Genomic DNA, 20,646 nt, shown 5'->3' with positions numbered 1-20,646 from the left:
CTCTATGTTGACTAACTGTACAATCTCAAAGCACTCCTGATTACTATATCAGTAATGGCAAAAATTATATTTTTGTTAGCATAGTCATTCAGTAGTGATTACAACCTTGAATAAAAATGTTGGCAGAAAGTAAATACTGAAAAGTATACTGTCCCCAACCCATCTATGAAAATATTTATTGCATAGCATATAATAAACATTGACACTGATTCTCAATGAGCTATATTTTTTTCAATTTGTTTTTCAAACTATGGATTAATTGTAGATGTTCTACACTAACCCAGCCTTGTATTGCTCCAGAACCTCACTAAGGAGGCAGACCTCTGTCCCAAACAGGAGGAAGAATGGGGAGAATTTAGTAGTGATGCGTGAATGTGATTTTTGGTCCTCAGCACATTATCCTTTGTCTGTTTGTTTGGTTGGCTTCTTCTTTGTCATAGACAACATTTCTCTTTTCTTGATTCTTCTTATTTTGTAGCAACCACATGACATATGTTATGGGGCTAGGCTAGTGGACCCAAGTGCGGAACACTGAGGCAGTGAGTAGTTTTGGGAGATTGTTTGTTGCAAGGTGGTAGCTGGGAGGCTGGGGTAAGGGCTTGAGCAGGAGCTGGAACCGGGGGCTGAGACTTTGGCGTGAAGCTAGGCAGAAGGTATGCTGAGGGGAGCCAGGCAGAGGGATTTCCCCATGAGCAGGGTGTTGTGCTGCGCCGACGAGGCAGAAGGGCTGGAGACAGGGGCCAGAGTCAGGAGGAGGCAAAACTACAGGTACAGAGAAAAGGGTATTAGCAATGTTGATTAGCAACAGAACCGTAGTTAGGCTTGAAGGGCTAGAAACGTGACTGACTGTGGTATCAGAGTCTACGATCTGGCGATGAGATGGAGGCTGAACCAGATATTCATGCAGGACTAATGATGGATGGCAGCTGGTTGCCTGACTCCGGCACACCTGTCTCCATTCCTGTAATGAAGCACAGACACAAGGAAGGGGAGAGGGACACACACACACACACACACACACACACACACACACACACACTCACTGCAGGCTAGGTGGAGGAGGAGGAGGCAGAAGTGGAGAGCATTACAATATAATTAAGAATTCCAAGAGATAATATGGCTAGAGTTAATGGAGACTTCGGAAACTTAAGGTAGTAGTCTTTTGTTTGCTCTTGAAGAAAAACGTCCACTATACAATTTACATACTTTTTTTTTTTTCTTTCTATTGCTTTTCCACAGTTTTTCAACCTGAACAATGTCTCGTTTAGGGTTCACCTGTGCAAATACTGAAACTGGGCCATAATTGGGGTGTTCAGTTGATCCAATCAATGACCTCCTCATAAGATATATGCTGATCTCACGAGTATGTCATGAGAGTATGTGGTATCCATGGCCTTAGTGCGGCAGCTGCTCTACTTGGGTAAAGACTGTCTGTGTAAACTAATCTCATAATCCAATCATGGTATTCACTGTCCAATGTGAAACTGGATTTGGGCCAATAACGCTGTGGTTTGACATTTGACATCGCCTATCACAGTGCTTCTTTCCATTGTGAGATTGGATGAAATACTACGTATACGTGAGAGCAACGCTCAAACTCCACTGTCGAATTTTCTGCTTTCTGGAAGACAACTCTAAGTAAGTAAAAAAGTTAAAAAGTCATACATTAGATTTCCATCTGTCACACAGTCATTTTATCATTTTGTTGTTGAGTGTTACATTATATAACATGGCAACTTGAGTCAGCATAGCTAATATTAGCAATTTCTAACGCTAATTTACGTTATCTGTAATGTTACCTGTAATAATACTATGAGTGGAAACAGGGAAATGTCCAAGTATTCACAGTAATTTTAATTAAAGTAAGTAGCAGCTAACCATTTAGTTAGCTTACTACCTGTTTTAAGATGTCTGACCAGCAGTGGTAAAAATTGAAATTTTGATTTAAATTTAAAATTAATTTGACTTCCCAAATTCTTTTGGATACCTTTTTTAGGAGTCAAAATATAGACCATTCTGGGAAAATACTCATGGCTATGTTATGGTTCAGTTAAGGTTATGACAGCCTTAGGCCAAAGCTGGCCTAAGGCTGTCATTCACTTCCTAATGTGGGCCAAATCACAGGTGTGGTGTAGTTTAGGTCAAATTCTGGGCAAGTACGGATTTTGGTGTGTCAGCCATATGTGGGCCACATCATGTAAGGCCTTAACAGAGCTCAGCCTTGCAGATGTTCCATATCAGGCCCATTGTGGTGGAAAATCTTCAGATGGGCCATTAAATCTTCAGGTCTACCATAACATTTAAACTCAAAAACTCAGGTAAATTCAGACTCAAAGTAAAACACTTGAAACTTACGAGTTCACAGAGCTTAATGTGAATAGGTTTACTGTGCATCAGGTGTAATACAGAGCAAACGGAGGCTTCGATCCTAGGATGGAAAAGCTAATGCAAAATCATAAATCATCTTATGTACCTTTCATAACTACTCCTGTTGCGGAGCCTATTTTTAGGCTCCACCTTGATCTTAACCGAATTCAGAACTTTTACACCATTGTTTGAATTAATATCATTTAGTGACCTTGATGCTTTGGCAGTGACGCAAGTATGATTCATCTTAAACAATGGTGTCTCAAACATCCCTAAAATTAAAAATAAAAATAGGGCCTGTGGCCTTTAATCAAACATCATAAGCAAATAATCAAATATCATAATTCCTTGATTCTTTAATAATTCACCCACCTGTGTAAACCACAATGTCTCAGCCTGCAATGTGTCCTTTTTGGGCACGCCAGTTATGATGGACTATCTGGAGGAGGTGGTGAATGTGGTAGTAATTGAAGAAGACTGAGGTGGTGATGTAGATGACAATGACTTTGCTCAGTCTTGCAGCCAGTTTTTCCCAGTGACCACTCATGGTATTGCAGCGAAAAATACCCATGCAGCCCAAAAAGCATCGTCCCCATAGACCACCATCGTAAAAGAGACGTCTGTAAAACTGTTGACAGGACACCTGCAGCTATAAACATGGTCAATTATTACTCTTCTTATTGTAAGCTTTTAAGTGATGGGGGTTTAATCATTGTAAAACTTTTCCAAAGCCCAGAAAAATCAAGTTTTTTTCTGAAATCACTACTGTGTATGAGAACACTATGCACATTCGTGTTGTCTCAGGAATGAAGATGCTTGCTAGGTTAAAGCAAACGCTGCTTAAACTGCCTTAGTGTGGCAAAATTATAGTCCATCACAAAGGCTCCCTCTAGCTTTACTCCTGTTCACATCAGCTCTATCAGAACAGTCGCTAGAACAAGCACCGCTCATTTTCAATTGTGATTGTATTAACTTCACATAACTTAACACGTATTTAATTACCCCTTCTGCATGGATAGGTTAATGTAATTCCGAATGTATTATTCTATAGCATTTTGTGAGCAATTATTCACTTACTACCAATACTATTACTCCAAATACACACACACACACACACACACACACACACACACACACACACACACACACACACAATAAATAAAGGCCTGTCTTAGTTTAAAGCCCACTCACCACGGCAGGTGCAAGATGAGAGGGGGAAGACAAAACCAGACAAGGACAAGACAAACCCTGACAAGACCACAATTAGACATTTCCAAGACAAAACACAAGCATTTGAAGAATAAAGACACTCGAACTTTGATTTTATAATGTTTTATTGTGTAACAAAAGCACAACCTGAAGTCTAATCAGATCAACTATGTATCAAATAATCAACAACTTTTTTTGGTTTACCTGAACTATTAGCAGTTTTCTATACAACACATTCATTTTATTACAAAGACTGATTATTGCAATAAACTCTAAGAACATTTTACAATACTAGAAATTTCTTTGATATCTACTATAAAATCTTACAACAAAAACCTTTTTTTTCCCAACAACCACAGCACAAGCGCGCGCGCACACACATACACACACACATATATATCATGGTCACTTCTAGGGACATTACATAGACTTAGATTAATTTCCTGGAGACTTACCCTAACCATAACCATTACTTACATAATCCTAACCTAACCTTAACCACTGACCCAAAAATCAGCTTTTCCCCAATTGGGGACACGGCTTTTGTCCATAGTTGGACAAGTCTTCCCTAGTTAACTGGTCCTATGTCTGAAATGTGTCCCCAAAAAATAGTCTATGACAGACCACACACACACACACACAGCAGTCCTAATTTATGTACAGTACTGATGGTGAAAATGGACCAGTTTGGTGTATTTATGTCTAACAAAATCTTTTTTGAACTTTTCAGTCTCTCTTTTTGCCTAATGGTGCATTCTAATGGAGGATGCCATTTCCACCAAGTAGTGGACATGATTGCCTTCAACAGTGGTTTCAAACATGTGGTTGTGCGGCCCTGGGAACAGAGTTTTGTCAGCACTGTAATTCAGCACTTAATTCATAACAGCTGATGCTAGGCCATGTCCCTGGAGAAGCTTGCAAGAGGTTGTTCTCAAAATCCTCTGAAAACAACACTCTGAATCTGTACACATGGCAATAATTCCTGCTGATGGCTTCTGCAAATCTCCACGATTCTTCAAGAGAAGGAAGGGTTGGTGTCATCCCTGAGGAGACAATTGCTTGTTCCAATCTTTATCTGATGCTTAACCAGAAGACACTTGTAGACAGCTGTGAACTGTTTTGCAGTGGGATTGTTGTTGCTCTGACAGAGGAAAAGAAACGCTCCAGGTGATCTTGACTGCGCTTGTATGTGAGGAGATATCAGCACTGGGTATCTGGCTTTTCCACCAGGTTTATCATTTTCCAGAATGTATAGGGATTTCTTTTTCATCCTTGAGATCCAGAAGGGTCTTTTCCACTTTTTCAGGATTTTTTCCTGCATATTCTTTATTTTATGTCCTCATTGGTGCTTTGTCTACCCAGGGGGTGCCTGCTGTTGAGAACATCAAAAGTGGCATTGATGGTTCTTAGGAAGTCCACCACCTCCTCACATTTTCTGAACTGTGGCAAATGTAGATGTTTGTTGCAGTACTCCAGAGCATCTGCCACACTGCACTGAAAAGTTTTACCTTCATCTTCTGTCTCTCCCACCTTGTATGTGCCATCTTTAGCTTGATTCCCAGTCTTAGGCCTTGTGTCTCTTGAAGTTTGTTCAGATCCACAAGGTATTGCCACTTAATTTTTCCTCTTGGGGTATGAAGCAAACCTCTCTCAGCCAGTGTGTTCCTGAGCACCATGTGGCACACATCCAAAATCACGTGGACAACTTGTGAGAAATCAGAAGGATGTAGGAAGTGTTTTTGACATGGCAAAATGGCATGATGGTCCGTTGCAGGTCAAAGATACTGTGAAGACATAGAGGTCGTTTGCTGATGATGTTAGCGTGCTCCTCACCAGTCAGTGCATCAACAAAGAAGTATGCCACAGGGATTTTCCAAGATTCATCAATAGCAACAGCCATGAGAACCAATGCATCTCTTGCTGGTGGAAAGCTGTCATCAACAGTGCCACAACCAACATCTACATATTCATGGAATTTCCCTGCAGATCATTCCACATGCTTTCTAAAGGCACAAATTGTTTCCTTACCTTCTTTGTTCCCATCCTGTGCCTGTACTGCAGAAAATAATGGTTTTGTGAATCCTGGATCTGCAGAGATATTGCTGTACCAGGTCCAGATAGTATCTGGATGGGGCATGGCAAGGTCAAAACTTTCACACACATAAGCATAAGCCTTAGTAGAATAGACGTGCAGTCATTGCAAATGATCACAATTCTTCTGACACTTTGGACTTCTTCCCTTGCTCCAGTCTGGTAAAGATTTCCTTTGGCACTCCACTAAAGCGATTCCCCAGCATCTCTGCACATCCAGAAGAAATCAAGCTTTTCTGCTTCAGCTCACTGATGACCTAAGACAGTGAATTTACTCTTTTCCTTTGTCTCTTAGTTTTTCCTTTTTTCCAATTTCATTTTTTTTTTTGTGACAACTGTTGAATTTTTCTTCCACTGAAAGCAACTGAGTCGACAATTGACGCTTCAGTGATTTGGGCCATTCCATTACTATGTAGTTGTGCTCCATAGTGGTTGCTGCTGCCTTTTATACACTTTTATCTGGCATCTGCTATGCCTCTTCATCTAATGTTGTGTCACTATCTCATGTCTTGGCAGTGTAAATGTAATTCAAAACATCAGACACAAAATAGCTGTCATATGACTCATGCATCACAAGAACTCATCACAAGTCATTATTCTACCACATTCTGTGTTTCTTTTTTTGAGAATCTATGATCATGTGAGACTGTGAAACTGGTAAGACTTACTTGCATCGATGCTTCCTGCCTGGGCTGTTATGTACTTACCTTGTAGGGAGTAGTCAAAAATGGTGGGGACAGCTCTTTATGTGAGGCGCTTTCTCTCACCGCTGTGAATGAAACACTTCTCTTCAAATTGTAGAGCACACAGCCTGGAGTTTTCATTCGGGGTCCAAATCTTACATCGTGCAGCTTCTTGTTGTCACCAAATGGAAAACTGTACAACCACAGTATGAGTCTATGTTTGTAAATGTCTTTTTTATTTTTATATATATATATATATATATATATATATATATATATATATATATATATATATATATATATATATATATATATATATAAACATTTAAAATGTCTATTCTGAATTATTTATGATGCACTGGTTCTCATGGTTCCCAACCCGGATGTCCCGACTCCCACTAGGGGTCGCCAAAGATTCACGGGGTGTAAGAACTGGTTTTTTTTTTTTTGTTGTTGTTTGTTTTTTTTAAATATACAGTAGGCCTATATTTCAGCATTTCATTCACTTCTGTGAAGAAAACTAAATTAAATTGTTATTTTAAAGTTTAGTTTATTATTTAAGATATAAACTTTAAAAAAAATCTCACAGGATAAGGGCACAGTGAAGACCTGAACACAAGCTATATTCACAAAGCCTTCACTCTCTGCTAAACTAATTTAATTCTGCACAAATTGGAGGGACAGGGCATGTCACATAGGAAAAGACAGTGTTGCATTGAATGGTAGGCTTGTAATAGTTGAATGCTCTCAGAGCTCAACCATGGATGTATAATAAGACCTTATAATACAAACTCAAACCCTGGCTCAGTTCCAGTCCTGAATGTAGCATATAGTTGTGGAGAACAGTGAAAAATATAAGTGTAAGTAAAAACACAGGAAATTATGCAAAGAGATGACATGCCATATGAATATGCTTTTCAATATAAAAAGGTAAATTATTTAAGCCCTAGTAATAACTTTATAGGTCACATACATAATCCATTTCTCATTTAAAAAAATGCCCAAAAGACAGTTCAAACTAAATTTTCTTGCCCAATTATGATTGACTGTGGGGAATCCAAGCTGATTTAGGCTAACGTTATAGGTTAATAAAGCTTCAAATTGAACGATGACTCATCTTCCCCGTAACATCTCAAATTAACCATGATATCAGCAATTTTCGAGTTTAATAATATCTTACTTTTAGGAACATTCTCTTGATCGTTGGTTAACCTGACTTGGTGACACAGTAATACTGAAAAATGTTGCACTGAATGTATTGTATCTTTTGAAGTGCTGCCAAATGGTCATGAATAATTCATAACATCATGGAGAAGACTCTAAATTCTACCCTTTCAATAAATTATCAATTAGGCTTGTCTACATGAATTAGTAGCTGAATAGATTTTTTTTTTCCTTTAACCTCTGAATCCGTGAAAATATTATGCTAATCACTTGGGCTATAGGCTATAATTCCTGCTTTTAGTTATTAAAAATGTCCAGTTCATTGTCGTAAAATATGTAAGAGCATTATTGATGTCTTTCACTTGTCTATTGCACTGATTAGGCTATCATAAATGATGGATTGTTGATGTCCTTCGACCTGTTTTAAAGCAGATGATGAAGAGTGCAGCCCAGTGTAAGAAATTTAAAAAATATTTGGGAGGCAACTTTTACCCCCACTGTCAAAAAAAATTGGAGCATTTACAAAATTTTAGGGGCACTTTTAAAAAGTAGTAAATAGTGCCTAAAGTTGCTGTTGTTTAATGTAAAATGAGCTCAGATTAAAATGCAGACAGTAATCACCACCGTGTGTAACCAAAACCCCCCCAGTAAATGCCATCTCATTTGTAATAATTGTCTACATTTTCTAACCTCAATAACAAGCATATGAAAAGCAAAAAAATGCAAAACAACGCAGGCCAAGATTTTATTTAGGAAGAGTCTTCAATATAAACCAGTGGATAGCAGCATAAGATAATGATCATCAGATCATGACAATATTTAATGGGCTTGATCTAATTAGGTTTAGCAAAAGATGTGGTTGGAGGGATAATGTCATATTCAGATCTCCTACAAGTCAAAACCGGTCTAACTTTGATGATTTCATCATTGTAGGTCTGATGCATTGCATTCCACAGCCTCAAGTGTTTAGCAAAATTACAGAATAGTAGCTACAAGTACTGTCAAAAGAGCCACAATGAGTGTAATATTCTTTCTTTATTGCTGCAGTTCTGGAAATCACTTCAGCTGAAGTTTTTTTTAACATGCTTTATTTCATCTCTAAATGTAGCCTTGCTGATGTTTTGAGCATGGATGAAATAACATTATAGAATGAAAAAATATCTTCTAGATTTGAGACCAAAAAGCTTGCTTGACTTGGTGCATTGAACTCAGTAACGTTAATCAACAGCACTGATCAACCCACCAGTTGGCGAGACCCACATGTAGGCGGTAACGTTAACGTTAGCTAGCAAACTTGTTAACACTAATGTTAGCTAATGCGCCAGACCGAAGACATTTTAAAGTCCCTAGTGTAAGTGTTAATGTTACTTACCATAAGCAAATTGATAAGACCTGCTTGTTTGGTGACGATGCGCTGAATACTTTTTAACCTGTTCGCTTCCTTTAACAAAGTCGTGATTAGCTTTTAGTTGTCCAAGGCTAGGTTTGGGTGGGTGAGCCCTGCATACTTTCCAGAAGTCATCTTATTCACCTCTTCAATACCAAGCCAGTCTATTTTCCATTGTTCAATTGTAGAAGTGGAAATTTTCTTGCTGTCTTAATTGCGGTTGGTGGTGTTGGTGACGTCACAGGATTGGGTTGCTTTCTTTAACAGTTGGAGCGTTTTTAATGAGGTAGCAGTCCATCACAGCAGATAACTTCACTGCAGGTGCAGGATTGCCTGGCCTCTGCTAGGTATCATTACAGCAGCATAGTGTGAACAACAGCGCTGTTTGTGTGGGTGTGTTAGAGATGGAGATAGAAATTAAATGAACTGAATGAAAATAAAATGATGGCTTAATGTAGGATTAGGATATTGGCCTAAACTGGTTAATGTAAAATTATTTTTTTCTGAAAACTTGGGGTAATTTCTGCCCCAGTTTTGCCCACAGTTTCTATGACCATTGGTCATTGGTTCAGTTGTTTCAACATGAAAATGCTGTAAAATTTTAGCTGAGCTGCATATAAACATTGTGAATCAACTGAACTCAGGAATACTAGATTTGTTTCCAGTGAGGTATTATTGAGATTATATTGTGACTTTCTGAGGTACATATTACTATTTCTGCTCTAGAAACAAATTATTTATTATTTTTGAAATATATACGATTTGTAATCCTGTTCTGAATTTATTCTTTTTTAAAATGAAACATAAGTTGCAGCTGTGAGGACGGAGGTGTAGTGTAGCTGCAGGCAGCCATGGAGGAGTGATCTGTGCGTCATGCAGACAGATGTGAGAGGCACCGCACTGATGAAATGAATCAAATAAAATGAATTTTATGTAACAGATAATGATTTATACACTGTTACATACAGTACAGTCATTGTGTTTCTTCTTCCTAACGACAGACAGTTGACTTCATGAACAAAAATACATTTTAGCTTTGAGTTTTGACTTTCACATGTTTTACTGTTGGTTGACACTGAATGTGTACTGGAGGCTACGTCCACTCCATTTCCCCTGTCCTGAATTTCACCCATTCCCATCTGTCATCCTAGTCACTTCAGACCCATTAGATGTCAGTGTGGTCCTTACTCTTCAATACCACTGCTAGCAACACACTGTCTGCCCATGACACATAGCTCCAGTACAAGTTTGTTACTGCTACTAGTCTGCTCTGCTGTGAGGACAGGCCAGCCTGCCAGCTGCTGTCACACATAGACACAGACACACCACTCCATGGTACTTTTTTGACTTCAAATAGAGATGACTAAACATGAAATGTGTCAGACTTATTAAGTCATGTGAAGTAGTCCCATGCCTGCCAAATTTAAGTGCAGTCACATGATCAGTACTCAGCCAATCATATGATGATCATCTACTCAGACCAGACTGGCATCGTGTCATCAAGTGCCAAGCACCAAGGCTGCGCCTCCTTTTGGGGGGAAGAATCAGGCCTTCACATAATGGGAGAAACAGGGAAATGCAGAAAAGCTGTTGTGTAGCAGGTTGTATAACAAATAAACACACAAATCCAGATCTCCCTCAAGTTTTATATGTAGAATAACCTGCACCAATCCACTGCTGAAGAATGTGAATGCTAATTCTTCATTTTGGTAGCAGTGTAATTTCCTTTTTGATGACAATAAATATTAATTAGCTTCTATCATTTCAATTATGCTTAATAAGAAACTAGAAACAATCGTATTAATAACCAAAAGCTTTCACACTGAGATTTGAGATTCACCGCCGGTGTGGTAAATAGCTAAATGATGCTGGTGACAGTTAGCACTGATGGATAGCTAGCTTGAATGGGGGACTGCTGTAGTCATATGTTATAGCAGCATCAGAATGTTGTATCCTACTTAATATCAGCCTAGTCTAGATCAAACAGTTGGCTACTAACAGGGTGGTTATTTACAGACACTATGTCCGGTCATTGATCCACTTGGACAGAGGGAGGCTGGAGGTGTATGATGGTTGACTGATCAACCTGAATTTATTAAGGTATCGTGAACACTCAGGTTCAGGCAAAGTACCAGATGATTACTAGACATGTCTATAAAACAAAGGTTTGTTTAACAAGTTTGTTTGCATTCATTTCATGTTAAAGTTCTCAGCTTAACACACATCAAATTGCATTGACATCTATAGAACCTGAAGTTTTCTATCTCTCAAAAAGGGGCGTGGCCATGATGTTTTGTGAAGTAGCTGTATGCCAAATCTTTTGTCCAAGGATGACATAGTTATGACCTTAGGACAAGCCCTACTCTGCTTCTGATTGGCTAATACTCATTGCCTTCGTTGGTCGGGTTGGTTAGGTTTAGGCATGAGGAGTGAGATTGGTTAGGGTCAAGGTAAGAATATCAGGGTAAGCCAATCAGAGGCAGAGGAGGGTGTGTCATGACTTTGCCATCCTAAGAAAAAAAAATATTGCTACCCATATGTGCCAGTCTGGTCTATGGTGCCATTTTATTATGTCTAGAAACATTTTGCAGAATGAACAAATGTAACCTCTAACTGTGTTTGAAGAACCGATAACTGGAATGAACAGGATTAATTTATCTGGCTCACATCATGTTAGGGGCTCCGTTCTTATACATTCTTCTCTGGTTAACTGACAATACAGCCGGCTTCAATGCAGACTTTTCATTCTGTATTCTGATCACAAATAACTCTCCACACAATTTTGAGATGTTTATTTACAGTACGTGACATTCATGTACAAATCTGTTCCAATAGTAACAGAGCTTATTGTTTCATAGATACAAATGTAAAGTCTAGAGTGCTCACTGTCTACATGTACAAGTTTATAATGATGTCATTTATTGCTTCAGGAAGGACTGAACCCTGGCAGGGTGAGTCCTTCATGTAAGAGGAATATGTGACATGGCTATTTTAACAATAATACTGTTTAATAAAACTTAACAATTTGTATCATATACACAGAATCAGAAAACTCCAAAATGCTGTTTTTAGAGATCATCATCAATATTACACAGAAACACCTGAAATAATAATAAAAAAAAAACAGCAAGAGCTAAAATCATCACATATTTTCTTCAAGCATGGCACCAAATACAAAATAAAGAGAATATACAAACAACCGCATGAGGTTGAGTTAGGAAGAGCTGGTTCTGTTCAGAGGAAAGCAGCACAGACAAGGAAATGGACAGAAATAAACAAAGATTTGGCTTATGAGTTCAAAAATCATGGAAAAAAGTTTGAAAAGTGAGTTTCTTCTTATTGTTTTTTTTTTTTTTAAAATAGTGTCTCAAACAGTCTCAACTGCAAATCAGCCCCTTCAGTCATGAGTACAAATGCAGATATATGATGACTGGAACTGTGTATGAACTATATACAGAAGCTTTACATACTATAGAGAGTTGAACCTGGTAAAGTAGAACTCTCAGTGTTATCTTACACCTGCCAACCCCGTCACATACTGTTACCATTCTACACCAGCAGACAAGTTGTACAATTTAGTTTTGTTAGTTCTGACTTGTCTGTTTCTACGTTACAAACAAGACGTCACTGAGAAAACATGATGGTTCAGTTTCAGTGTCTACAGAATGACCAGTGTTATCAGTATCTGATACCACGGCCACTAAGAATTCTCCATTCTGACTGGTTCTGAGAAATGAATGAACATCTTCCTGCCAGACACCTATCATGTCACCAGTATTAAAGGTAAGGACAGCAGTAGTGAGAATTACACAGCTAAATGGCTTAAAGCTAAAAACATTTGTGTAATCAATCATGTTAAAAAGGGTTTTAAAACTCCTCGCCCAGCCGTGTAAAACATATTCTTTCTTTTTTAGCAAGATGTTGCCTAGTAACACTAGCATCAGGAATTCTGAGGTACAGGAACTATAAAAACTATATTAAAAGCCAGATGACAAATTAGTTATATGAGTAAATGAAGTACTTTTTAATCTGATTACATATTGGATTGTGTTGCCAGTTGACCATAGTATACGCCAGATAATACAATCAAAATTGTACATTCCTTGATTTGTAATAGATGACCTGACCACCCAATGCAAAGCCTGTAAGGAATTATTCCTGAAGTATTTTAAATGATAAGAAATGTCAGTAGAGAAATATCTACGATATGCATGTGAGGTCAATTAGAAACAGTGTCTCTATGACATGGTTTATTTTTACACAGTAAAATGTCCACTCAGCACATATCTTGGTCACAATACTTTAATAACACTATCAAAATGTTTGTGTTTATGTAAAAAAACTGATATTGGTAAATATAGCAGACTTTCTAGTCTCAGCAAAGCTCTAATTAAGACAGAACTGAGATGAAATCATATATAGACCCGAGTGATTTCAGCCTTGAGGTTTTTCTTCTCTGTCAGGCAAAGTGTAGAGGACTGCAGCTTTACACTGAGTGTGTATGTGTGGAGGACTGCAGCTTTACACTGAGTGTGTGTATGTGTGTAAATAGATGAAATATGTGTCTTCCTGCACTTGCTGTGTGAGGATCTGGCGGCTGAACACTGAAACTGGACCCACATGTTGATCAATCAGTCTTGTGGCTGCATTCATTTCCTTCTCTTGGTTTATATCTGGTTCAATCCAAATGCTGCATTTGCAGACTCACAGACTTTACAATAATAATAATAATAATAATAATAACAACAATAATAATAATTATAAGTGTCAAAAAGTTAGACACAATTTAGATATACAGCACAAATATTTATTTGAAGAATTTTTTTTCTTGAACAAAACAATCTCTCACAAAGCCATTTAGTAGTTGTTCTGGAGCTTTTAGTAGTGTTACACTGTCTTCCTGAGTAGATGATGTTCACTGTTATCATGGAAATGTAGTTCAGAGAGTCCTTCAAAGGCATTCAATGTTTCCAAGACAACTGTGCAAACTCCATCTACTGAGGAAGATAATGATGGAAAGCTCCAGAAGAACTACTAAACAGACTTTGCGGTGAGGTTGTTCAGTCAAGCTCTGCTTTCAAAGTCAAAAATCTCTATTTTAAAATTTTTGTTTATTTCTATTTTGAGGCTTGATACTGCACACAGTTTGTGAATTCACTAAATGTAAATTCTGTTAGGAAAAATATAATAATAATAATAATAATAAATGTCAAGAGTTTGGGAGTGGTGAATATCCATGGCATCTATTAACATGTAAAGCCCTGTCTCATGGTACATTTTTCCCCTCTGTGCACTCACAGATCACCTTCACAAATTTGAAGGCCCAGTCCAGAAAGGTGCACATCTGGATCTCTCTGCCTCTTCTATGATAAATTTCTCTCTGTTTTTTGATTGTTCAAAGTTGGTTTTAAAATAGCAGCTGTAGAAAGAAGACCTCACTCTTCAACACCAAAAATTGATGAAGTTCAATTTCCAAACTCTAGCCTAGCTTCTGGAACTATCTCTGCGTATCACACTGTCTACATTTGGCCAGTTATTCAGGGGTGAAAGAAAAAAAAAAAAAACAAATGAAACACAAGACACATAAACCTACTGGAGCTGTTTTTAGGAGGTGGGAGGTGTGTGCGTGTCAAACGAGGTTAACCTTGATGCATTATGGGAGGAATATATGAGTAGATGCTTATATAAAAATCAGATTTTGTACACATACAATATATATGGAGGGGAATTTGTATAATCAGAAGGTTTATTTCTGTTACTGTGACAACACTAACTTTTCCCCTTCAGACAGCAGTCAGAGGTTGGTGGTGGATGTGATGGGTGGTGGTGGTGGGGGTCAGTAGATGAACTCTCCAGGGACCTCCTGCAGGGCACTGAAGGGCTCCTCGAACTTGAAGCGTTTGGAGATGGCCTTCTGCTCGGCTGCCAGGGCCTCCTTCTCTGAGGTGGAGGTGGAGGACTGGCGGCACTGGCCCAGGGTGTAGGCAGCCATCACTATCAGCTCCTCTGTCACCGAGCCTTCCTCCTCCTCCTCCTCCTCTTCCTCGGCTGTGGTCGTGCTGCTGGGGGTTTCGGGGCTACTGACGGAGCTACTGGTGGTGCTGGGGGCCTCCTGGAGCTCCACTGGGAGGATTTCCTCTGGCGTCTGGGTTTGCTGAGGCTCTGAGGGCTGAAGCCAGGGGTGTTTGAGACACTGCTCCGCTGTGGCCCGAACCCTGCACACACACACACACACACACACACACACACACACACACACAAATACACACAAATACAGATGGAAGTCTTTATCAATAAACCCATTATTCCAAGATGGAAACTTTCCAGAGATTTTTGTTAATCTACAGTAGTTATTATTTATGATTTTATTTATGTATGGATAAGTACAAGAGAGGTTATTAATGAGTGATGGCTGAATTTGTTGTAGTTGATTTGTATTGTACGTACAGACGGTGCAGCTGAAGTGGTGAGTTTAGTATAAATCTAACTACAGTCCAGCAGTTAGTGTTGACTCTTTACAAGCAAGCACACAGCTTTAACTACAGTAACAGAGCATGTCTCTGCTGCAAGCATCAAGAAAGGTTACACTCATTATCATCAAAGTGCTGCAGTTATTTCTGTCTTTTAGCTGGTCATCAAAATAATCTGCTTTCTGTTAAAGCAAATATAAAGAGACATTGGCGGTTTTCCATGAGAGCTGACGGCAGAGTATTCTTCATATTACTGTCAACCAGTCTCCAAAGCAAGCAATGAGAGTAGAGCAACCAGGCAGACACTGACAATGTGGTTTGAATGTCATATTATTATTGTGTAGAAATAATAAGAGAGCTGCTTTCAAAGTGTTTCTAACGTGTATGTCTGCTCTTTTATTGACCTTTTGATGCTAAAATCACAAAAGTTTATGTGTGTTCTGGACAAGTGTGCTTTTGGACTGACTGTGGCTGTTTGCGGAGCAGAGTCTGCATGAAGGACAGGGCGGACTGGTCCAGCTGCTGCAGCTCCTCCTCGCTGTAGCTCACGTTGAGCTGGGAAATGTTGAGAAACGTCTCCTGCTTGTCCTCGCCCAGGAACGGAGAGATTCCCGTCAGCATCACGTAGGCCAAAACACCGATACTCCTGAACACACCACATGGAGCACGGTGGAGACCAGGTTAGAGCAGCAAAAACACAATCCTACCACATCAAAAAGGTTAGAAGATACTGTACACAGTTCAACTTTTAATATTAAGTACTTCAAGTAAAAGAAAGCAGGAGACCTGCCAGAAGAAACAGGAAATGATAGAAATCCTTTGAAATTTCCACAAAATGGAAACTAGAAGGTTGGTAGTTTGCTCCGTCAACAAACTGCACAGTAACATTAACCTCATGAGCAAATCAGGATTCCCAGAAAAGAGAGAAAATTTATCATAAGTTGTATTTATATTTGCAACAGAAAAAAAGAAGTGCTGAAACGAAAACAATCACAGTTCTTTAAAACCTCAATTTATTAGATTTTTATGGGATTATAGTGAAAAAATACAAAAAAAGAGTTGTAATCTGTGTGTGATGGTGTGAGTCTGGGGGTCTCTGTCTGCCATTGTCTTATTAAAACGACCACTAGGGGGCACCAAGTTAGAGGGGTGGTAAGAAAGCTGAGCAGAAACTTGAGTCAAACACATGTACAAACAGAAAACAAAAGTTGATGACATTCCCCATGAAGTGGAACTCATCAGTACACAGGGAGTAGCACTGTTCATTCATCTCATCACTTACAGACAGGAGTTTTCTTACCACATATCTGTTGCTGTGCTTATTGGCTCATAATTTAGAATCTCAGGAGCTAGGGAGAGAAGAACACAAACACACCAGTTATCACTCAGAACTGAATCAGTGCAAATAACAGTGTTAGTAGAAGTGAGGTTGAGCACCGACTCACCGACGTACTCTGGGGTTCCCATAATCTCTCTGAGCTCCTGGTGGCTACAGACCATCCTGGACAGACCGAAGTCCACGATCTTGATGTCGCCCAGAGGAGAGCTGCTGGTCAGCAGGATGTTCTGAGGCTGACAGCAGACGTGTTAGTGTTACACAGGATATATAATTCATCAGAGGCTTGACCACATCATACTGAGTAAATATTGACAGATGGCTTTTTACAGGCTTCAACTGCTCTTTCTAAAAATCGATTGTCAGCTAAATACTTAGAAAATGCTAGCAGGTATATCCTGTTCCTGGTAGAGTCATACAAGTGAGAGTATTTAGATGGATTGTCATCAATGACATCAGACACATGGATCTGGTCATGACCATTTGTATTTGAAAGAGAGAGAGTTAGGCTTTATGTTAATTAACTGCTTCATTTTGGAGATCATTAAAGATCCTCTCCACACAAAACTAGACATGATAATACATGTTGGGTCTGACATGGTTCTTCGTGTGTGTGTGTGTGTGTGTGTGTGTGTGTGTGTCTCCACTGACCTTCAGGTCAAGGTGGACGACGTTGTTCTGGTGAAGGAAGGAGACTCCCTCCAGGATCTGCCTCATCAGCCTCTTCACGTCCTCCTCGCTGAAGGCCTCGTCCTCCCGATCTGACACGCACTGGTTGAAGATCTCACCTCCAGCCGCACTGCACACACACACACACACACACACACAGTCATGTTTCCATCACTTCAGAGGACATTACATTGACTTACATTCATTTCCTGACCCTAACCATTACAACCACATGCCTAACCCTAACCTAACCTTAACTTTATATATATAAATATCCCCACAACATGAGGAATACCTGGTCCACACACACACAAACACACCAAATCTGTAATTTAGAGTCTCCAGTTGACCTGCATGTGTTTGTGGAGTGTAACACCCGCAGGAAACCCAAACTAGCATCTGTCTTCCCTGTTTCATCCACAACCTTACCAAAATGATTATGAGACTTGTCAGGGGTTTTTTTTTTGGCATATCCCACAAGACACTGGAAATAAATCCCTCTCTAGACCTACTGTGTGAACGTATGTATGTGTTATGACTTGCTGGAGGCGGTGGCAGAAATAGCAGAGGACCTCCAAACATAGCAAACTAATTATGAGCTTGACTTGAACAAGGCCATTTGTAGTGTTGACTGGTCACTTTCTCTCCACCTCTGACGTGACAAAAACAAAACAAAACTAAAAAAAAAACCCCAAGAAAACAAAAACAAGCTGCTGAGTATAAAATACACAGCAAAACTGTCTGAACCAAAAAAAAAAAAAAACCCCAAAAACAACAAGAAAACTGAACTAGTGCCCTCCTTTAAGTATCCGTCATTTCCTTTTGACCTGAGATAAACTCTGATGGATAAACTCAATTAGAACGGCTGCATGATTGAAAAGAGAGAGAGAGCGAGAGAGAGGGCAGTCAGGAATAGACAAGACGTCCCCTCAGGGTGCTGCTGAATTAGGCTTTATCTCAGAGGAAGGCGGAGAGGAGGAGGAGGAGGAGGAGGAGGAGGAGGAGGAGGAGGAGGAAGGATCAGGGAGTGTTTTGCTTTTTCAAGGTGAGAAGAAAAGGCCTTTTAACTTTGACTGGAGCGAACACAAACACAGCAACACAGTCTGGAGACGTGTTAATGAAAGTCATAGCTGCCCACAGGAGCTCCATTCTACACACTGATTAAAGCAGGAACCACACAGAGCAGCAGTCAAGGCAAACTTTATCCATAGATCATTCTTATTTATTTTTTATTACAGCCTTATTTTTGTGACAAAGAAGTCTGATGGGTCAAGAAAACTCAGACTGTTGGTTGTAAACATCCATCAGAGTTTGCAGACTGACTTGTACTTGCTGTAGTTGTACACAGAGACAGTTTTTCCAACATTTCGGGAGCCTTCATTTGACGTCCAGATAAAGTGTTTAAGACAGTAATCTGGTTTAACTGTCGGCTTGTTTCCAACCTGTCTGATCGTCGTGTTTCTTTACCTGTTCGACTTCATTCGAGCAGCTAGAAGAGAACAAAACGCACAACGACAGGAGATTTTGTGTGTGTAACATAACCGAGTAAAGTGAGACAGGAAGCTTCTACTTCCAGATCATCTGATGGAAGCATTCCTCATCTGGTCACGCTGTTGGCAGCCAAGTGAAAAATGCCAAGGATACAAGAATTTCAGGGCAAACATGAAGCAAAATAAATGAGTAAACTTATGATCATTTCATGAATTATTAAAGGGAAATTTACCCTCAGCTCGGATTATGTTTTGATCTTTTCTTAAATACCAATTCAGAAACATATTTCTCAATGTTCTGTTGCATTCTGTCACGTGCTGTGATATCAGCAGTGAGTATAGTGTTGGCTGATAGAAACAATGACAAAACTTACAAAAAATGAAAAAGGAAGTTGTAAAACACCTGAATTATCCTTTAATCTCTGTGGGTAAACTTTCCCTCCGTATCTGAACTTAGTTTAGCCCAGAGGAAACCTACACAAAGCACACAGAGAGAGAAGGCTCCGAAAATCAGAGCTAATTGTAAAGTTGAGTTTAACAAACTGAACCAGCTTTCAAACATCAATCTGGATTTTCTTGACAATTTAAATTTAAACCAGAATTTCCTGTAAAAGCCTGATTTACTGAATCTGATTTACTGAATCTGGTCCTCCAACAGAGTTCAGTACTTTGCTGCTGTGAGGGTCCGGTGCTGCCAGATAAAGGATCAGTTCAACCAATTAAAAAAAAAAACAACTAACTTTTCCCATCGAGTTTTATTTTAAGTAACTTCCCAGAAAATAATTTAGTTTGTGGTGCTAATGTAACATCAGATTCATACATGCTAAGAGTTTATTACTACAACACATAGTTATTCTCTTTTAATGTTTCAAATAAAGAAGCTTTACCTTCCTGCTAGCATGAAGCCTCACCACATCAATCTCTATTGAATCATTCATTCAATAACTGATGGTTAGTGGATTAAAAACATGCTGGATTTGGATTTTTTTTAGTGTGTGAATGGAGGAAATACCAGAAACCAGAGCGCACAAGAAGAGGATTTATAATAAATCAACTTCAACCTCAGCTGAGGGAATGTATGTGCACACACACCTGCACATGTGGCTGCATTCTGCATTAAACTGATGGAATGAAATTTGATTCCTCAGAGGATCAGACAGAATCTAATCCAGTCTGATATGAAAACAACGACAAAACACTTCCTAATCTACCTGCTCTGCTTTGGAAGGTCTGACACAAAGGAGCTTTACTGAACATACAACAAAGATAAATCTATTTAAGTGTGACCTGTCGGATTAGTTTTTATACAGGGTTAGCAGTGTGTAAAACCTGAAACCAAAGGTCTAGAAGTCTTTCTAACCTCATGCTGTCAGAGTACTGTAGTGATCACAAATAATAAATAAATAAAAGCCTGCTTGAAATGAATGTGAAAATTCTGGATGAAGTGTTGAGGTTCATTTGTGGTAGCTCAACATCATTCTGGGAGAAAGACAAAGTGGAACACCTGACACAAGTCTTGTTGTACTGATAGAATGAGTGCTGTGGAAATGGACATTATAAGACAACAGGTCACCATAGAGGAAGTGTTGAGTTTGCATTAACTTGGGAACAGGACATTAGAAATAAGGACGCATCTCTAATACAAGTCTGTCCCCCCTTAGGGAACTAGCATACAATTCAAACCTTAACATGGAGCCCGAGTACTCCAATTGGACAAGCTGAACATTTCCCTTTGGGGGCCTTTCCCAGGGTCCTAAATATCCAGGAGCAGGCCCTAAAT

General features: G+C 39.2%; 1 protein-coding gene and 1 long non-coding RNA gene across 2 annotated transcripts in view; both read right to left on the bottom strand.

Annotated features, from left to right (window-relative positions):
- Positions 1 to 396: 396 nt before the first annotated feature.
- LOC122972989 lies at positions 397 to 3,471 on the bottom strand. The gene is made up of 3 exons (XR_006399883.1): positions 2,740 to 3,471; positions 848 to 1,049; positions 397 to 762 (listed from the first exon to the last, which is right to left on the bottom strand). It is a non-coding gene; the product is annotated as an uncharacterized LOC122972989 (long non-coding RNA).
- An 8,207-nt stretch (positions 3,472 to 11,678) lies between these two features.
- The window catches only part of stk17a (serine/threonine kinase 17a), a 34,867-nt gene continuing 25,899 nt past the window's right edge, over positions 11,679 to 20,646 (bottom strand). The window contains exons 3-7 of the mRNA XM_044340075.1: positions 17,359 to 17,506; positions 16,817 to 16,943; positions 16,672 to 16,720; positions 15,838 to 16,017; positions 11,679 to 15,116 (exon numbers count right to left, since the gene is read on the bottom strand). Of these exons, the coding sequence (XP_044196010.1) occupies positions 14,738 to 15,116; positions 15,838 to 16,017; positions 16,672 to 16,720; positions 16,817 to 16,943; positions 17,359 to 17,506 (883 nt within the window). The 3' untranslated portion in view covers positions 11,679 to 14,737. The remainder of the gene's footprint in view (positions 15,117 to 15,837; positions 16,018 to 16,671; positions 16,721 to 16,816; positions 16,944 to 17,358; positions 17,507 to 20,646) is intronic.

This window comes from Thunnus albacares, chromosome 21, assembly GCF_914725855.1.
Source record: "Thunnus albacares chromosome 21, fThuAlb1.1, whole genome shotgun sequence".
Classification (NCBI taxonomy): Eukaryota; Metazoa; Chordata; class Actinopteri; order Scombriformes; family Scombridae; genus Thunnus; species Thunnus albacares.
Note: the sequence above shows the minus strand (reverse complement) of the source record. Positions and strands in the feature narration are given on the sequence as shown.